The following is a 17,532-nucleotide window of genomic DNA, read 5'->3' on the forward strand; positions in this document are numbered from 1 at the left end:
GCAGCCACCCAGCAGCCAGGCACAAGGCTGCTGGCAGAGGGCAGCCAACCTGGCTGACCCCATGCAGGTGCCAGAGCCCCAGCCTTGTCCTGCCCAGGCCGGGCTGATCCCTGCCCCAGGCAGGAGTGGTGCTCAATCCAGCCCAGCCTCCAGCTGTTACTTGGGAGGAGCCGGGTTGGGCACATGTGGGCAGGGTGGCACCACCAGTCTCAGACTTTTGCTTCAATTTTAGGCAAAAATCCAGGATGCTGGGACAGCCTATAAAATCTGGGACTGTCCTGGCCAAACCAGGACATATGGTCACTCTAATTATAAGGATGTTTGTAAGGTGACCAGGGTCTTCTGCACTTTTCTAAGGATGGAGAAGGGTCCAAGGTCCCAGCTGCCTGGGCTGGCAGAATAAGCAGGAAGGCTGTTTTCTGGAGATACTGACAGGATTTCAGGTAGGCTAGGTGGTAGCTAGAGAAGAGGGTAAGAAAATGTACTTGTCTTTTTGTTCTGTCTCTAAACTTATGGTCTGTTTTTCTTGTTTTTCACAATCCCAAGGAAAGGCCACTTAGGGCAGGCAGAGGTTCCCCTCCTGCACCGGTGAGGTCTGGTATAAAGGCAGTAGAGCTGACGTTTGCAGAGATAACTACTTATCCCAGGGAAAACCTTGGTCTGTTCTTTGGGATAAGGGTTGGACAGCAGGGAGAAACTTGGGGCTATAGGGCATCCCACGGACAGGTTTGTGAGACACAAATCATGTAAATTCTTCCTCCAAACCAAAATTGCAAAAGTTTCCTCATTCTGGAGGCCTGGTCTTTTAACCCAAGTCTTGGCTCTATGCTTCTCATTTAAGGTTATTTCTGTGCAACATAATGAAATAGCACAATGCCAGTTGGTTATGCTGGATCAGTGTTAATAAAATAAATCACTGAACAAGCTTTCCATAGTTGTTTTTATGGTAGGAATAACCATGTCTTTGGATGCCAGCATCTACTGTAGCCCTGATTCTGATCTCCTTTTTGTGGGAGTAAATCATATAAGTCTCATCCAAACAAGCTGGCTAGGTATTTAAACCAAGATAACACTTTTAGGCCCCTTCAGATGCTCATAAACAAAGTTGATATCCATCAGACACGCATAATGTGTCCCTTGATTACAGCTCTTGTCATTTCACTTGTAAATATATTCCTCATTATCTTTTTATGTGCCAGAGCATAGAGCATATCTCATCTAAATAACATGTAGTTAACGTTGGCCCTGAAGCTTTAATTTTTGCCTCGTGGAGGGTGGGACAGGGAGCACATGGCAACTTCCCATCACAGCAACTAAGGTGTTTTGGGACAATCCCAGAAAAAGCATGTTCTTTTTTTCCTTCTTATTTAATCTTTTCCTTTCCTGCCACCTTCTCTTCCTTGTACCCAGTGATCAATTACTGTGCATCATCTTGAGGTGTGGAAGGGCAAGCAGATTACTTTGAGGTTGCAAGGCTGTGTCACACAAGCTTCAGTACTGTGGATGAACAATCTAAATTGCACTCATGTCTCCAAAGAAACTTGACAATATCACTCTTTAGAATGCCTACAGCCCCAGTTTTCCTAAATATCAAGACACTTGAAGAGTCTTGAACCTTGGTCTCTTGTGCTTGTAGTTAATCACATATACAACTAAACCACCAGCCTCCAGCACCATTGCCATTTCTGAAGTTTTTGTAATCTTTCTGTAAAAGTATTTGAAATCTATCTTTAGCTACATGCTTCATCTTTTCTTTTACATTTCCAAACATCAAGAACTTGACCTTCATCAACTAAGAGCTACTGACTTTTTTTAAAGGCATAAATTTGAGTTGGAAATACACCTGAAGTTCTCATAGGTTTAGTGTCCCACATTGTTTATACTGGGTATACACAATTACTCATTGCTGGTTAGACTGCTAAACATATACCTTTTCACCTTAGCTGGCCTGGTAAGTTATTGTTCCAGTCTCTCTTTCTCTGCTGCTTTGAAGGAATTATCAACTAGGGTGGTCCAGTGACTTTCTAGACTCTTCATTGCTGCTGAAACAACACAAATGGACTATAGCAAGACAGAATCTAATCTGTGTATGTATGCATATGCATGATGGGCTGGTTGAAGCTGCTTATGTGAATGCACATAGCAGGAAGAAGGAACATAGAACTTCATGGGAGTGAGGTTTTCTGACAATGAATGAGTTGGTAGGGTGAGGACAAATGGGCTAGGACTATTTATCCTCTAGTAATAGATTTTTCATCTCCAGGTTGTGTCCACTGGAAGATCTTTGTTTCCACTGGAAACTATTTTACTTGTGTACTGATTCTTTAGCACTTTGGACACACCTTAGCTTTCATGAAAGCCTCCATGGAGGCTGCAACCAGTGAGAGACCCTATAGAATACCATAAGAGACTGCTTACCCTCTGCCATTCTTTTGGCTGTTTTATTACCTTTTCATGATCTATTACCTTCAGTTTCCAGGAGGTTGTTGGGTAGAAATTGGAGAGAGGAGGTGATTATACTGCTTTACTCTTTAGTACAGGCTTTCCCAAGTACATCAATCCCCAGCAGCCATGGAACAAGAGATACTCCCTTTTCCATTACAGAGGGTTACTCTGTAACCTCAAAATACTCAGCATATTCAGGTATATTGCATACCTTTAGTTATTTTTGTTATTTACGTCTCATTAAAGAGCTTTGTACATCAGTCCAAAGGAAGGCTGCATATATACTACTGTCAGATAAAGGTTAACACAGTATTCATACCTGGAGGGACGGGGGGAAAATGTGAGTGAGGGAAGGAGTATAGTGAGCAGGAGGCAGTAAAAAGATGCTTTTAGCTGCTAGGGAATCACTGCCTCAGCAGCTGACCATTGTTAGTAACCTAACATCAAGACAAGGTTTGCAGTTGAACCTGAGTGGAGCGAGGTGCCTGTATTTGTGATTTTTTTGGTGACAGATTAAGTCAACCACTTCAGTATGTCTACATGCCATAATGCAGCTGAGTTTTTATAAACAGCTGTACAGTGACACACTAGCATAGCTGTGGTGCTTTAGGTACTCAAGCTTACTCATTCAAAGTTACTTTAGTTAGTTCCATGTGGCCCTGCTCCCCTGTCCCTGGTCAGCTTCTGAAATTCCCTTTCTGAGTATGTTAACTATCCTCTGCATTCTGCTGAGAGCTCTATGGATGACATGGAGCAACCTAAGCTTGGACTGAAAATACCACTTAACAGGAGTGGGCAATCTCTGCTCAGCTAAGCAATGCTTACAGTTGTTTAAACCAGTGCTTCTCAACGTTTTTAGAGTCAATGTTCCCCCTCAAGAGACTCAAGGTACCTCATAGAAAATGCTAGCTCTTAATTTCACTTGTTTTTTGACTACGGTAAAATAACAGAGCAATTCTTCTGTTGCAAAGAACTCAAAGACCACAATAGGGCAGAATGTTTTAACACTATGACTTCCAATTTGAAATCTCTGGGTTTATCTTGTGGATCATGTCTGAACACCTAAGAGTCCTAACACTACTTCACTAAACCCCTGCAACACTACTTGACACTTTTGAGGATTTCAAGCTTAGGTATTCAGACATGATCCACAAGATGAACCCACCGCTCCCTAGCCAAAGCACTATCACTCCAGGTGGGTGAGGAGGGGGTGGGAAGAAAAAGAACTCATCTCTCTGGGCCAGCACCACACCCCCAGCTGGGTGCTGCCAGCCTGGGGAAGAGAGGGGGAGTCTGAAGCAGGGGCTTGACCCTGCCCCACAGAGCTGAAAGACATGCCCCCTTCTCAGCCTCCGGGCTGGCTGAGGGCAGGGGATGGGGAAAAGCCTGCACCGGGGCTTGGATCCACCCCCAGAACCAGGAGTCATAGCCCCTTTTTAGCCTGTGGGATGACTGAAGGGAGAGGGGAGTGGGGAAGGCAGGGAAGGAGAAGCCTGCACCAGTGCTTGGCTCTCCAGGAACCATACCCCTTTCTCAACCTTCCGGTTGGCTGGGAAGAGGGAGAAGCCTGTACCGGGGCTTGGCTGCACTTCCCAGAGCCAGGAGCAGGCTGGAGTTCCCTTGCCATGTCCCCTTTTCAGGCTCTGGGCCAGGGCAGGGGCAGAAGCCCTCGGCAAGTCTTGACAGTGCCCCTCCAGAGCTGGGAGCCATGCCCCCCTGTCAGCTGGCCCAGGGGCTGAGAAGACAGTGTGGCAAGGGACTCCAGCCCTGCTCCCAGCTCTGGGGGGGTGGAGCCAAGCTCCTGTGTAGCCTTCTCCCTTTTTCCAGCCAGGTGGGAGGCTGAGAAGGGGGCATGACTCCTGGCAAGCTAAGCCCCAGTGCAGGCTTCTCCTCTCCTCTCCCTCCTTCCCTCCCTCCCTTGACCCTCAGCCAGCCCTGAGAAGAGGCTGTGGCTCCTGGTTGCGGGGTCAGAGCCAAGCCCCGGTACAGGGTTCTCCCCACCTCCCAGCCAGCTTGGGGGGTGGGGGGGCAGTGCCAAGTCCTCTGTGGTTTTGCCCCTCTCTATGCTCAGCCTGCCCAGAGGCTGAGAAGGGGCCATGACTAGGGGACTCTAGCCCTGCTTGCAGGTCTGGGGGAGACAGAGCCAAGCCCTGCTGCGGGCTTCCTCCCCAATCAGCCTGGAGGCTGAAGAATAGGCATGACTCCTAGCTTCCAATTGTGGGGGCAGAGTCAAGCCCTTGCTGTGAGCTTCCCTTCCCACCTTCCCTCAGCCAGCCCCAGGCTGATGAAGGGGCATGGCTCCTAGCTTCCTGCTCTGGGGGCAGAGCCAGGCCCAGGTGCAGACTTCCCCCCCTACTGCCTCAGGCAACTGGGAGGCTGAGAAGGAGGCATGGCAAGGAGATTCCAGCCTTGCTCCGGGGGGGGAGAAGAGGCACAGGGTAAAGCCCTCAGTTTCAGCTTCCCCTCTTCCCTCCTGGGCTGTTCCCAGCTGGGGATCTGGTGCCAGGCAGGATGGGTGGGTTTTCCTACCTTCCCACCCCTTGCTCAGCTCAAGGGGAGGCTCAGGAGGGGGCATGGCTTGGGGAATCTGAGGTCTCCAGCTCTCTGCAATGGCCAGCAGGCTGGGAGGTGTGCCCTAGCACCTCCCGACTTAGCATGGGCCACTGCAGGGGGCTGGCTGCCTTTCCTGTTTAAAAAGTGAATGTCAGGTCACTTGCTTATTGGTTCAATTTATGCAGTTTAAAAAAAACCTGCAAAGATTTAATTGTTTCAGCCTCAGGCTTTTTGACTGCCTGTACTTAGCCCCTGAGCTCAGATCTTGCCTGCTACTGTCTCTACCTCTAGCTTTATTCAAATCAGTAGTGTTAAACAGTTTAGCTTTAGTAAATGAGGAAAATGTTTTGTTTTGTTTTGTTTTGGTGCCTTATACCTTGTGCAGTTCCATATGCCTGTGCATGGTTGGTATAAAGCACTGCCAAATCACAATTCTTCATCTTTTCAAATCAAGGGTAATATTTTACACAAAGTGTACTGTAGTTGAGAGGGAGGCCCAAGAGTTTTAAGCATGTCATCTTTACTCATCTGGTCATTGCTGCTGCCTGGGGATTAAATACTTGAAGGGCATGTCACTGAAGAACAGCCATCAATAAATGCTGCCTCTATTATTCCTTCTTACTTAGTTGTTAACTTTGACTGCAGGCTTGTTGTATAGTTTTTGTATTTTTATTTAAGAAATTAACTTGCACTAATGCTTTCTGAGCTTTTCCAGTATTTAAGAAAGCTTATTTTTTTAACGCATAATCACTTGTTTTTCCCTGTGGTGTGCTTTGGATTTTCCTGTTCCCTTTCCCGAGTCTTCCCCATATTGCAGAAAGCTAAATTTGTGTCTTTGTCTTCCAAGAATAAACAGAGCAAGACCATTTGTAAAAGCATAAATAGCACAATCAAGGACTTGCAATTATTTTTTTGTAGTCAAGAAATGTATGAAAGCTAAGAGCTGACATTTCTTGACAAGTGCCTTGAGTTTTAAAAGGTTGAAAACCATTGAGTTAGTAAAACATACCTGACACAATCCACTTTATTGATACCCTGATTCGCTATATTGCTGTTAATCATTTATGATTTGTATGATGGGGTTGAATACATGCTTAGCAAATGTTCAGCTGACACCAAATTGGGTGGAACTGCAAACACTCTGGAAAGCAGGGCTAGGGTTCAGAATGACCTGGGTAGACTGGAAGAATGGTCTGCAATCGATGAGATGAGATTCAGCAAGGACAAGTACAAAGTCCTGCACTTGGGATGGAATAACTGCACCCAGAAATACTGGCTAGGGAATAACTGACTTGGCTCAGAATTGTGGAGAAGGACCTGGGAATTACAGTCTCTCTCTAGTGGGTTATGGAATAGAGAAGATCCCACACAACTTACTGATTCATTTGATGCACTGGCTGGGGAAATTTTTAGCTACTTGCACGATTTCACAATGATTGCACACTTAATTCATACAACACAATTTAATTTTAAAATTCTTTGCTACGCATATAACACTGCTTAGCTTTAAGAAATATCACAAACATTAAGAACACAATAACTACATATATCAGAAACAATGCTCCAAATGCACTTCCTTAAAACAATTACAATTACAACTAAAAGTTGAATTGGAATCAATAGTATTATTTTTCATAATATACTTACAATCCTAGAATTCCGAGAAGCCAAACACCTAAATATGGTTTCATTCCTCAGTAGTACAATTTAATGGGTTGGCCTCAGTAGTACGGTTCAATGGGCTGGCCTCAATACTGATAGGACTAAGTCCCCTTCCTTCAGTCCCTTTCGGGTGCTCCGCAGCTTCAGCGTGAACTAAGAGATTCGTGTTCACGGAGAGGGTGGTTCAGGTGATCAGTCTGATCCAGCCTACACTTGCGATTCTTCCTTCGTTGTTCTGCAAGTGAGGTTACCTCCAAATTGGAACAGTAGGTTACAGTTTTTATTGAGTGAGTTGCCGTCTTGGGCCCCTCCTACCCAAACCTGTCACTACTCCCAAATTTGGGCTCGGATCTTACTCAACATATTCCTTTGCTTGGTAATCAGTTTCTTTTGTTGATCATTTAATTACTTTGAGGAATTTCCTTTCTTTCCAATCTTTGAAAAGGCTCCTAGGGTTTGATTTCTTGGAATGTGGGATGTTTGTTTAATGGTCATTTTTATGTTACTTTGTTAAAGGCCTCTAAAGAGGCCTTTAATTCAAAGAGTTAAGATTCTTTGAATTCAAGAGTTTAAAGAATTCAAGAATTCAAGACCCTTTAATTCAAGAGTTAAGACTTTGAGGAAAGTCAGGACCTTCCGCACGTAGACCAAAACAATGGCCTAGATAAGAAGATGAATCTTGTCTTCTTCCTAAACTGGCTAATGGGCGACTATTTACAAACATTCAAATATTACATTCAATATGACACAGTGGACTGTAAGATTAATGAGCCAACAGCGTGCTCTTGTTGCAAAAAAAGACAACAGCATCCTGGGTTATATTGATAAGCATCATTTGGAAGTGGTTCCTCCACTCTATTCAGCACTGATGAGGCTTCGCTTGGAGTACTGGGTCCAGTTTTGGACCCCATATTTCAAAAGGGACATGGACTGTTTGGAAAGAGTCTAGTATGGGGCAACAACAAAAATGGTCAGGAGCCTGAGACATGAGACCTACAAGGAAAGGTGGAAAGAACTAAGGTTATTCAGCCTGAAGAAGAAAAGACTGAGGGGAGATTTGGTAAGTGTCTTCAAATACCTGAAAGGTGATTATACAGAGCATGGAGACAGGCTGTTCTCTGTGGCTGTAGGGAACAGGACTAGAAGCAGTGGTCTCAAGATGCAGCAGGGAAAATTTTAGGTTGGAGATTAGGAGGAACTTTCTTACTATGAGGGTGGTCAGACATTAGAGCAGTCTGCCTAGAGGAGTTGTGGAATCTCCATCCCTGCAGGTTTAGACAGACACTTGGCTGAGACATGGGGGCCTGGTCTTTTCCAGTCCTACTTTTCTGTGGTCCTATGATTTCCACCCCTCCCGCTTTCTTTCTTTTTTTTAACATCCCATTGGCTGGTTTTCAGTGTGTGACAGGGCAGCTTACTAGGCCAATCTAAATAATTTTTCATATAGTGAATGCTTTCTGAATACATTTACATACCATACCCGCTGCATTTTCTTTAATATGATAGTTTGATTGGGGACTTAAAGAAAAAAGGAAGTAAGAAATGTACCAGGTTTGTCCTCTTCTGATTATCTATTACTTACAGATAGAAGCCCACAGTATTTATTGTACCTTTGGCCACAAAATCTGCTATATTATAAACAAATTCAAGGGGAGAAAAATAGTCAATATGAACTTCTTCAACTAAAAGTGCCTTGTGAAACATTTAATCTTACTCCTTTAGACTGAGAATTTCCTGGTTCCATTTCAAACCTAACATTCAAGCACATGTATTCCAGACCCTATTCTGTTAACCTTTTTCCCCCCCTACAAAGAATATTCACTCATGCAAGCACTCCCATAAAAGTCCCATATTCTTATGGGAGTAAAGACTCCCTTGTAAAGGATGCAGGATCAGGCCATCCTTTTAAGGATACGTTTAAAACCGTCTGCAGCAAAAATGACAGTTTTGGCATATGAATCTGACAGGCCAAATCACATAATACAAGTACAGAAAATGAAATAGGAAAGCAAGCTCATGTCTATGAAGCAGCTGTTATTGGTATAAAAGTATTTTATGGAGTAATCTCTTAAAAATAGCAAAAGTAAGTACAAAAAATTTCACATTTGGAAAACTAGTCTAAAATGAGATCCATTCCTGTCCTTGGAATCTCCTTGAGTATAGAAGTGCCTGAAGCAAGCACATTTATGGAATAATTAACTTCTGCACTTCTTAAGCTCAGTCAAATAGAGGAATGGCTCTGCAAGACATCAGGATCCTAGTAATGAAGAAATGTATAGAAGAGCCGTGCTCTAATGGTTATTTATTACCAGATGTTGGGGATAAAGAATGGATGATAAAAACTCCAAGAAAAAAGGAGATTAATTGTGAAGGGATGATTGAGAGCTTCACTTATCTGAATAGGAATCTCATTTATTAAAGCTAAAAGAAGCTTCATCCTCTCAAAAAGGGATTTAATGAAAAGAACATTATACTAGTAACTTCAGCTTCCTTCCCTACAGTGGTCCAAATCACTTACCATTACCTGAGTTATACATTCTGGAATATAGAGGCAGCATCCAAGTTTTCAAAGATGACAATATCTCTTATAAAAAGAGATTTAATGAAGGTTTCTATTACAGGTTATCTATTTTATGTCACAATTAATTTTATTGGTATGAAAATATTTTATTTTTTGACCAGAATATCTGGTCTTAGTCCATACTAGCTATTTAATAAATGTTATTTAATATTATTAGTTAAGTACTTGGAAAGAAACAGGCTGATTGTTTAGAAATTTCTTGGCATCTAACATTGACTAAGAAAGGGACAAGAAAGAGAAAATTTGACTACTGTGTTTTTCCATCTTCTTTTCTAGTATCATCTTTTCTCAGGAATTTTGCCCATAATAGTTTATCGAGTTGAAGCAGAATGACACAGAAGAGTAATTAAAGGATGGCTTATCCATCTGCCTAGCAACTATTATGTTTTGTTGCCTTTATATCTATAGGCTATGTTAGGGGTTGGCAATGTTTTTGGGCAGGGTGCCAAAAACACCCACAACCTCAACTTGTAAGATGTTGGTGTGCCAGTGGCAGACTGTGGGGAAGCTGCTAGGGGCCTGATCCTTGTTGTGGCAGTGCAGCCCCAGCCCTTTCCGCACGGTCTGCCCCAAGGTACATGTGCTAAGCAAAATGCCTTCACATGGTGTGCTCTGGCACAAGTGCAGGGGTTGCCTCCTCGGGGCTACATCAGCATGTTGGATATGTTGGCTGCGAATGCACTAACAGAAGGACTTCCCATTAGGTTCAAAATCCTAACATTTTGTCATCTTTATCTCTTACAGAGTTCTGAAGCTTGTGAAGTGGTAATTCTGGAGCGGTGCTGGATTGTGGAGTTCAGGAATAAAAAAGTTGTTTCAATAATTCTCAGTAAGTAAGATAGAACTCCATGTGTGCATAACATTCATTTTGTGTTCCTATGTCAGTATTTAGAAAAATCATTGAAATTCTGCTGAACATTTTAATCTTGTTGTCCAATACACAAACATCCATCTTGGCATCACTTGTTTTTATCTCAAGTCTAAAAAGAAAATATCAAATGGCTTTTGTTGCCTTTTCTGAAATTGAAAGAAAAGCCATATGTGTTGTAGCTCCTTTGACAACAACATATGGGTTTAATGTTCTGGTTCATTAAAAATAATGTACAATATGGGTCTTGAGTTGGTGCATAACAATTCAATTTTTTTTCATGATCATTTGTTTTTAATCCCAGTCATCTTTCATGAAATGTGGGTTTTATACATTGCCTTTATAATTTTGGCATTTGTATATACTAATTCTCCATTTAGTGGATCCTTTCAAGAACAATAGATAAATATAATTTAGAATAATGTAGCATTTTAAATATAAAGGTTTTCACTTGTAAAAATATATTTTCAGGGTTTTTTATTATAAATATTTAAGTATAAGTTTTTGTCTCTGAAAGAATGGCTTACAGGATTGCTGTCAACCAGCTGCTATTATGGTTGAAATTACTGTGATTCAAAGTTGGGCTGATATTATGACCAACTTTTAAAGTCTCTTATATTAATTTACCATGTTTTGGTAGCTCTTATGGTCCCTACATTCTGAAAGAAAGTTGGCTGAGACCTAACTGGATTGAGGTGTCATGATTCTTTTATTCAGTGCCAAGCAGGTTCTCCCAAAGCATAACCATTTTAAGGTATGCAGTGAAACATAAGTGGTACAGTTGGACTCATTCACAAGCCTTTAACTTGTGGATATTTCAATTTAAATGCTTATATCTGTTTTGTGTCTACTTCAGGGAGTATCGAGGATTTGGCACTTGGTGGATATGTCTTTGGTATGCATCTCACAAACAAAATGACACATTTAGACTTGGTTGACTCTTGGTTCTCAGGAGAAGTATAGGATTAGTTTGGCAGGAGTTTTGCAGCTCAGGATGCTGATGTACTAGCAAAACTATATGCAAAGTAATTTACACTTCATTGACATGTTTAGGATCTGGATATAATTGTTGTTGGTGATTTAAGTTGTTATTGGCAAGCTTGTTATTATCATTCCCTTATACAAGCACCAAAATCCACTCTACCAGGAAAAAACGTAAACAATCTCTTTGCTGTAGCCCTGAGATGATTCTCTGTGTTCAGTACCATTTGTGAGATAAGTAGTTTAAATCTGATTTATTTAAATTTTGAAATATTTTTTTCACGGGTACTTTTCTAAGGAACTGTTAAACACTGCCTCTCAAAGATCTGGATTAAACCATGCATCATGTACCTTAGGTGAAGCAATTGGTTGAAAAAGACTTTTTGACTAAGTACAGATGGTCAAAAAGCCCCAGGTTGAATTGATTCAATCTTTGCAGGTTAGTCTAAACTCTGTAGATTGAACCAAGAAGCAAGTAAATACACATTCTTAAAATGCAGCCATATGCCTGCAGTGGCTCAGGCTAGAGCCTGGGGGTACTAGCGCAAACCTTCCCTTTGGCAGTGGCCAGAAGGCTGGAGGGAAGCTGGGAGAGAAGCATTTCAGACTGTTCCCACTCCCTGCATGAGCTGGGGTTGGGGGGGGAGGCATGGCCAGGCCCTGGCAGGCCTGCTGAGTATGATTGGGGAGGGGGGTTTAAACCCCCACGCTGGCCTGCATGGACCTCAGCTGGGATGTCCTGGGAGTGGGGAAGCTGCCCCTGCCTGTCTTTTCCTCTGCTCCCCACTGGAGTGGGAGGGTGTGTGTGGCTAGACCCCAGCCCAGGCCAGCATGCTGAGATGGATGAGGGGGGAGGGGGGCTTAAACCCCCTCACTCTCATTGGACCCCAGTAGGGGTCTGCTTGGCAGGGGCACAACAGCTCCTGCCAGGCTTTTCCTGCTCCCTGCTTGAGTGGAGGGGCTGGGGGCATGGCCAGACACTGGCCCCAAGCCAGCACACTGAGGCAGAAGGGAGGGAGAGAGGCTTTAAACCTCTGCTTCAGCATGACGGCCCAGAGCCGGCATCTGGCTATGTGGGGAGTGTGGAGCTGCACTCCTGCCAGCAGACCTGGGCTTGAGGAGGGAGAGGGGTTTCAACCCCCTCTCACTCCCCTCTGCCTCAGTGTGCCAGCCCAGGGCCAGCTGAGCTGGCAGCAGGGAAAAACCTGGCAAGAGTTGCTGTGTCCCTGGCAGGCAGACTGCATCTGAGGGACAAAAATGGGTTTTAACCCCCTTTCCCTCCCCTCTGACTCAGCATGCCAGCATGTGCCTGGCATCTGGCCATGCCCCCTCCGCTTAAGCAGGGAAAAGCCTGGCAGGGGCTGCTGTGCCTCCCTGCCAGACAGCCCTTTGCTGGAGTCTCACACAGTGGGAGAGGGCTTAAAGCCCCCTCTCTTCCTCTGCCTCATTCTGCCTGCCTGGCCCCAGGGTCTGGCCACCCTACTTTCTCTGCTCTAGTGGTGAGTGGGGGAAAAGACTGGCAGGGGCTGCTCCACTCTAGGCAGGCAGACCAGGCTGCAGTCTGGAGCCCTGTTTCCCACCCCCACCCTCTTCTAAGCCAGCTGGAGCAATGTTAGTGCTCCAGCTAGGGAGCAGAGGGGCAGGGCCAACCTTGCTCTCTGGAGCAGACAGCACAGCTCAGCCCAGGGCTGCAAAGCATCCTGGGATGCTGGGGGCTGTGAGTTGACTTGAACCAGGGAGGGGTCTGGGACAGAAGTTCTATAAAGCGGTTTGACCTAAATCAGTTAAGTCTGATACAGGCAGTCCTCGGACTTATGACACAATTGGTTCCTGAAAACTGCGTTTTAAGTCGAAACGTAACTCGGAACCAATTTTCACATAAGAAACAATGTTATAAATGCAGGATTGGTTCCTGAACCAAGGCCTGATACCCTATTTTCACCAAAAATACCCCAGAATTTTGTACTTGATCAATTATAGATGAGTAATATATCTACATTAATGTATCTTTTTCGTAAATAGCAATCATATTGATTTGGTTGCAGATCCAGGAGGAGCCAGGTAGGGTTATTTTGCCCCAGCTGGCACAATTTGCCCCAGTTTCTGGCACTACACTGGTCTGTGTACCAAAGTCAAGTTTAAATTAATAAATGTCACATTTGTTTTCACACCTGATAGTCTCTTTACCTTCTGGTGCAAAGTTGGTTATTTGTCCTGTAGAGCATTTCTGTGAGCTAATGGTAGGGTTGTTACCTTTTGCGCAAGCTATAGACACTCTGCTAGTATTCATTAACTCTTCTGGAGCAATGTAGTTCCTGTATCATTTTCCCAAAGGCCAATAATTGTCTTAGTTTGTGCTGTTGATCATGGTGTGTATAGCTCCCTTTGCTGTTTTGTGGACTCTAATTTTACCCTCCCTATGCGTTTCCACCTCAGGTCTCTGTTCCTGTTGCAGTTTGGATTCTCTATTATGATAACAGTGTTGAAGCATTGTCAACCCTTCAAGAACTTGTCTAAGCTAGGTAATTTACCTTTCTTGCCAAATTTTGATTGCTTTCTCAAGAGTTAACTCCAGGTCTTCCTTAAGTTTTTGTCCCCAGATTCTAATCACTAGGATGTCTCTTATAAGGGAGTTGGTTAATCTACCAAAAGTTCATGAAAAAGATAATGTTTTAAGTTTTTACCTTTTCCTTTTACTACTCAAAAGTTGAAATATCTCTCTCAGATATTTCAAATTGTATGTAAATTTCTATCATACAATTTCACTGTTAGCCTCTTCTGCTAAAGTCAACTGAACGCGGAGAACACAAAGTGCTTCAGAATCGGCTATTTCCAGAAAAGAAGCTGTAATTTTGTCTGTCTTCCTTTTCTTCTGGCACCCATTGCTTGCATATATGGAGTGCTGTTTAAACTTTTTCCAGTGATCCTTCAAATTTCCAGATATGTTCAGCTCTGCTGAGAACTCTAGCTGATCTATTCTTCCTCTCAGGCTATCTTCATACTTAATTCTGTGCTTAGTATCATCTGTTCTTCAGAAATCACTTTGTGCTAAGGATTCCAAGAGCAGTTCACTTCCTTAAGTACCTTGAATTCTAGGTGGTCAGCATTGTGTAATAAGTGCCTCCACTTTCCCCTGCTGCTTGCGCCCCACAGTTTGAACTGGCTGGGAGCAGAGCCCCTGCTGGGTGCAGAGCCAGTGTGAGTGGTGGGTGGGGGCACTGCGACTGCCAGGCACTCCGAGGCTGTGGTGTTCACTTTACCAGATCTTCCTGGGGGTGACATGGCCCTGCCATACCCCTGCATCCCCATTTGGCCACTGTCTCTTAGGATGCTGGTAGACTTCAACTTGGGCAAAAAAGCTGTGCAGACCAGCCACAAATTAATGGAATAGGAACAAAATTAGGTAGATTAGAGATGATCCTGCCCTGGAGTACTGTAAAGTTAAAATGAATAATGAGTGCTTTAAGACACTTAAGATGTTAATATGTAGTCAGTCTAGGGGTTAAGAGCTCCAGCAGCTACCTAAAATTACCATGTAACAAGACTCTTCTTTCTCGCTTTTCTTCCATCCTCTGGATCAAAACCACTTTACATTGAGCTCTACTCAGTGCCAGAGGTTCCCTCCAGTTCAGACAGGATTCTGCGCATTCCTCCTACCTTTCTACGTTCATGTTGAACGACTTCGTATAATTTTTGCATGCATTGTGGTACTGCCGCAGAGGGCAAACCCACTTTCTAGAGCTGTCTTGAATCTCATTATACAAATTCTTGGGGATACAGTCTTCTCCCATTCTCCTGACATAGCTAATCCATCGCAACCTTCTCTTCATAGTGGTTTCTAAGTGTGTCAGTCCTGCACCCTCAAGTACCTCTGTCTATTCCCACTTTATTTTCAGGATTTTAAACATGCAGGAATCTCACGTGAAGGGTGTTCAGTCTCTTTACGTGCCTGGCATGTTTCTGAACCACAAAGCGGGGTTGACAACACACAAGTCTCGTAGATTGGTATCTTCACCTTATCTGATAGTTTGCTGTTATTCCACATATAGTTCTGTAATAGCCTGAAATTCTTAGCTGCTTTTCTGATTCAGTTACTCAGTTCAGTCTAAAGGTCAAGATTACTGCTGAACATAGAACCCAAGTAGCACCTATCAACAACAGTGAGAGATTGAACCTCCAGAGTGCTGCTGGGCTTCAGGTTAAGCTAAATAACCACAGAATTTGCATTTTTCTAATGAATTTAATGTACCTGGTAGCAAACTTAAAACAGCAAGATTTGCAGATAATTTACAGGGAAGATGAGATTCATACCTCAGCATACATACTCCCACAGTCAAGGATAAGATCCAAAGTTTGCTGGGTATAATGAATTATATAGGGAAATGTGTGCCTAATATGATATCTGAACCAGCAGCCTCTGTGCACTATTTTTAGGGGTCTGCTGATGTCAAGGTGGCTGCCAGCTGATTTTGCAGGCAGGTTGCAGGCCAGGCAGCCATTTTCATGGGCAGAGTGCGGACCTCCCCTCCCCCCATGCCTCTGATTGGTGAAGAGGTCCCAGTGGCCCCAACCCCTTGTTGCTGATTGGCTGCGGGGAAGCCAGCATTTTATTTTTAGTGAGTTACTTTTTTTTTTTCTTCAGGGAGCCCACCAAAAGCACAGACCCTGTGCTTTTTTGTGGGGCTGGCACTTTTTCACGGAGCCTGCCTAAAATCACTGTTTCTCTGAAAATCTCAAAATCATGATTTTTGTATGTCCTTAGCTACTGTGTAAAGATGTCCAATGAACATGAGATGCAAATCTTAAGAATTGAAACAACTGAAGGGTGAAGGTTAAGAGCCCAGTCCTGATGCTCTGAGACAGGAAGTGTAAAAATTAAGTTGTCTTCAAAAAAGGACTGTGCAATACCATCTGTCAAAAAGTATGGTGATAGCTGGAAAAACATGGTGTATGTATCAAGAAACTTATTAAAAATGGGAGTGGAGTGACATAGTTTCACTCACACTGCCTGCACAAACCTTGTATGTGTCTTAGATCCAGGCTATTCAACTTCTAAGAAGCTAGGAGCCGGATCAGCACAGGCCACAGGCCCCAGGGCTGCACAGCATGAGGGTAAATCCTCTCCTCCATGTGGCTCTTCACATGGGCCTCCCAACAATGAACTCCTGTGCTGTTCTGTGCCATAGGCTGCTTTGGCCCTGCAGGCTCTACTATCCTGCACTCTGGGGTTGGGGCAGGAAGCAGAAGCCAGAGGAGTGGGGCTGGAACCCAGAGCCCCTGGCTGCTGATGCAGCTAGCGTTATGGGGGGAACAACAGCTGGGTGCAAGTCTATCAGCTGCAAATTAACCCCTCAAGGGTTGCAAGTTGGACAGCCCTATGTTAGATGATTAATCTTACTTTCCTGAGAGAGCCTTATTAGAAATTAAGACAGCTAAACAGGCAGTCTCACACATCAAATCCATATTCACTAAACATAGTATGACTGACAATAGATCTCAGCATGGTAGGCATGAGTTTAAGCAGTTTGTAAGGAAGCATGGCTTTAGACATGTAATCACTAGTTCCTATTAGCCTCTTTGTAACAGACTAAGGAAATACAGTGACAGGATAAAATGTATACTGGAAAAAGCTGTAGAGTGAGACTGTAATCCATATTTAGCATTATTAAATTACAAACCTACTGCAGTGAAACAGGGGTTGTCACCTCCTGGTATTTTGTTCAACAGAAAACTAAAGCCACTGCACTGTTAGAAAACTGATGTCAGAGTTGGTGGGAATTTGCAGATCTTGCTTTCTTGCAGTAATGCAACTTTCCTTGGTACATTATGGCTAAGTACAGACGGTCAAAAATCCAGAGGCTAAATTGATCGTAGAGATTGAACCAACAAGCAAGTGAATAGACATTCACTTTTGATTCTGCAAATGGAGCCACATGCCTGCAGTGGCCCAGGCCAGAAGCTGGGGGAGGGTGGCGGTGCTAGAGCACGCCTCCTTGCTAGGCTGGGGCAGACAGTTTGGGCCAAGGCTAGTCTACCCACCCTGCACGGGTGGAGTTGTGGGGAAGGTGCAAAGCATCTTGGGATGCTGGGGGGCTGTAAGTTAACTTGAATCTGGAGGGGATCTAGGACACAAGTTACACAAACCGATGTAACCGAAATCAGTTAAGTCTGATTTAGGTTACATGGGTGTGGGCAGTGGGGTCCCGCAGGGCTCAGTCCTTGGACCGATACTCTTCAATATCTTCATCAGCGACTTGGATGAGGGAATGAAGTATACTCTGTCCAAGTTTGCGGATGACACAAAACTGTGGGGAGAAGTGGACACGCCAGAGGGCAGGGAACAACTACAAGCAGACCTGGACAGGTTGGACATATGGGCAGAAAACAACAGAATGCAATTCAACAAGGAGAAATGCAAAGTGCTGCACCTAGGGAGGAAAAA

At 44.0% G+C, this 17,532-nt stretch overlaps 1 protein-coding gene across 1 annotated transcript in view; it reads left to right on the forward strand.

The window, feature by feature from the left end:
* Positions 1–17,532, forward strand: part of INPP4B (inositol polyphosphate-4-phosphatase type II B) — a 554,084-nt gene that overhangs the window by 143,424 nt on the left and 393,128 nt on the right. Inside the window, exon 3 of the mRNA XM_025212602.1 lies at positions 9,986–10,070. Within this exon, the coding sequence (XP_025068387.1) occupies positions 9,986–10,070 (85 nt within the window). The remainder of the gene's footprint in view (positions 1–9,985; positions 10,071–17,532) is intronic.

The sequence above is a fragment of the Alligator sinensis genome, unplaced genomic scaffold (genome assembly GCF_000455745.1).
Source record: "Alligator sinensis unplaced genomic scaffold, ASM45574v1 scaffold833_1, whole genome shotgun sequence".
Classification (NCBI taxonomy): domain Eukaryota; kingdom Metazoa; phylum Chordata; order Crocodylia; family Alligatoridae; genus Alligator; species Alligator sinensis.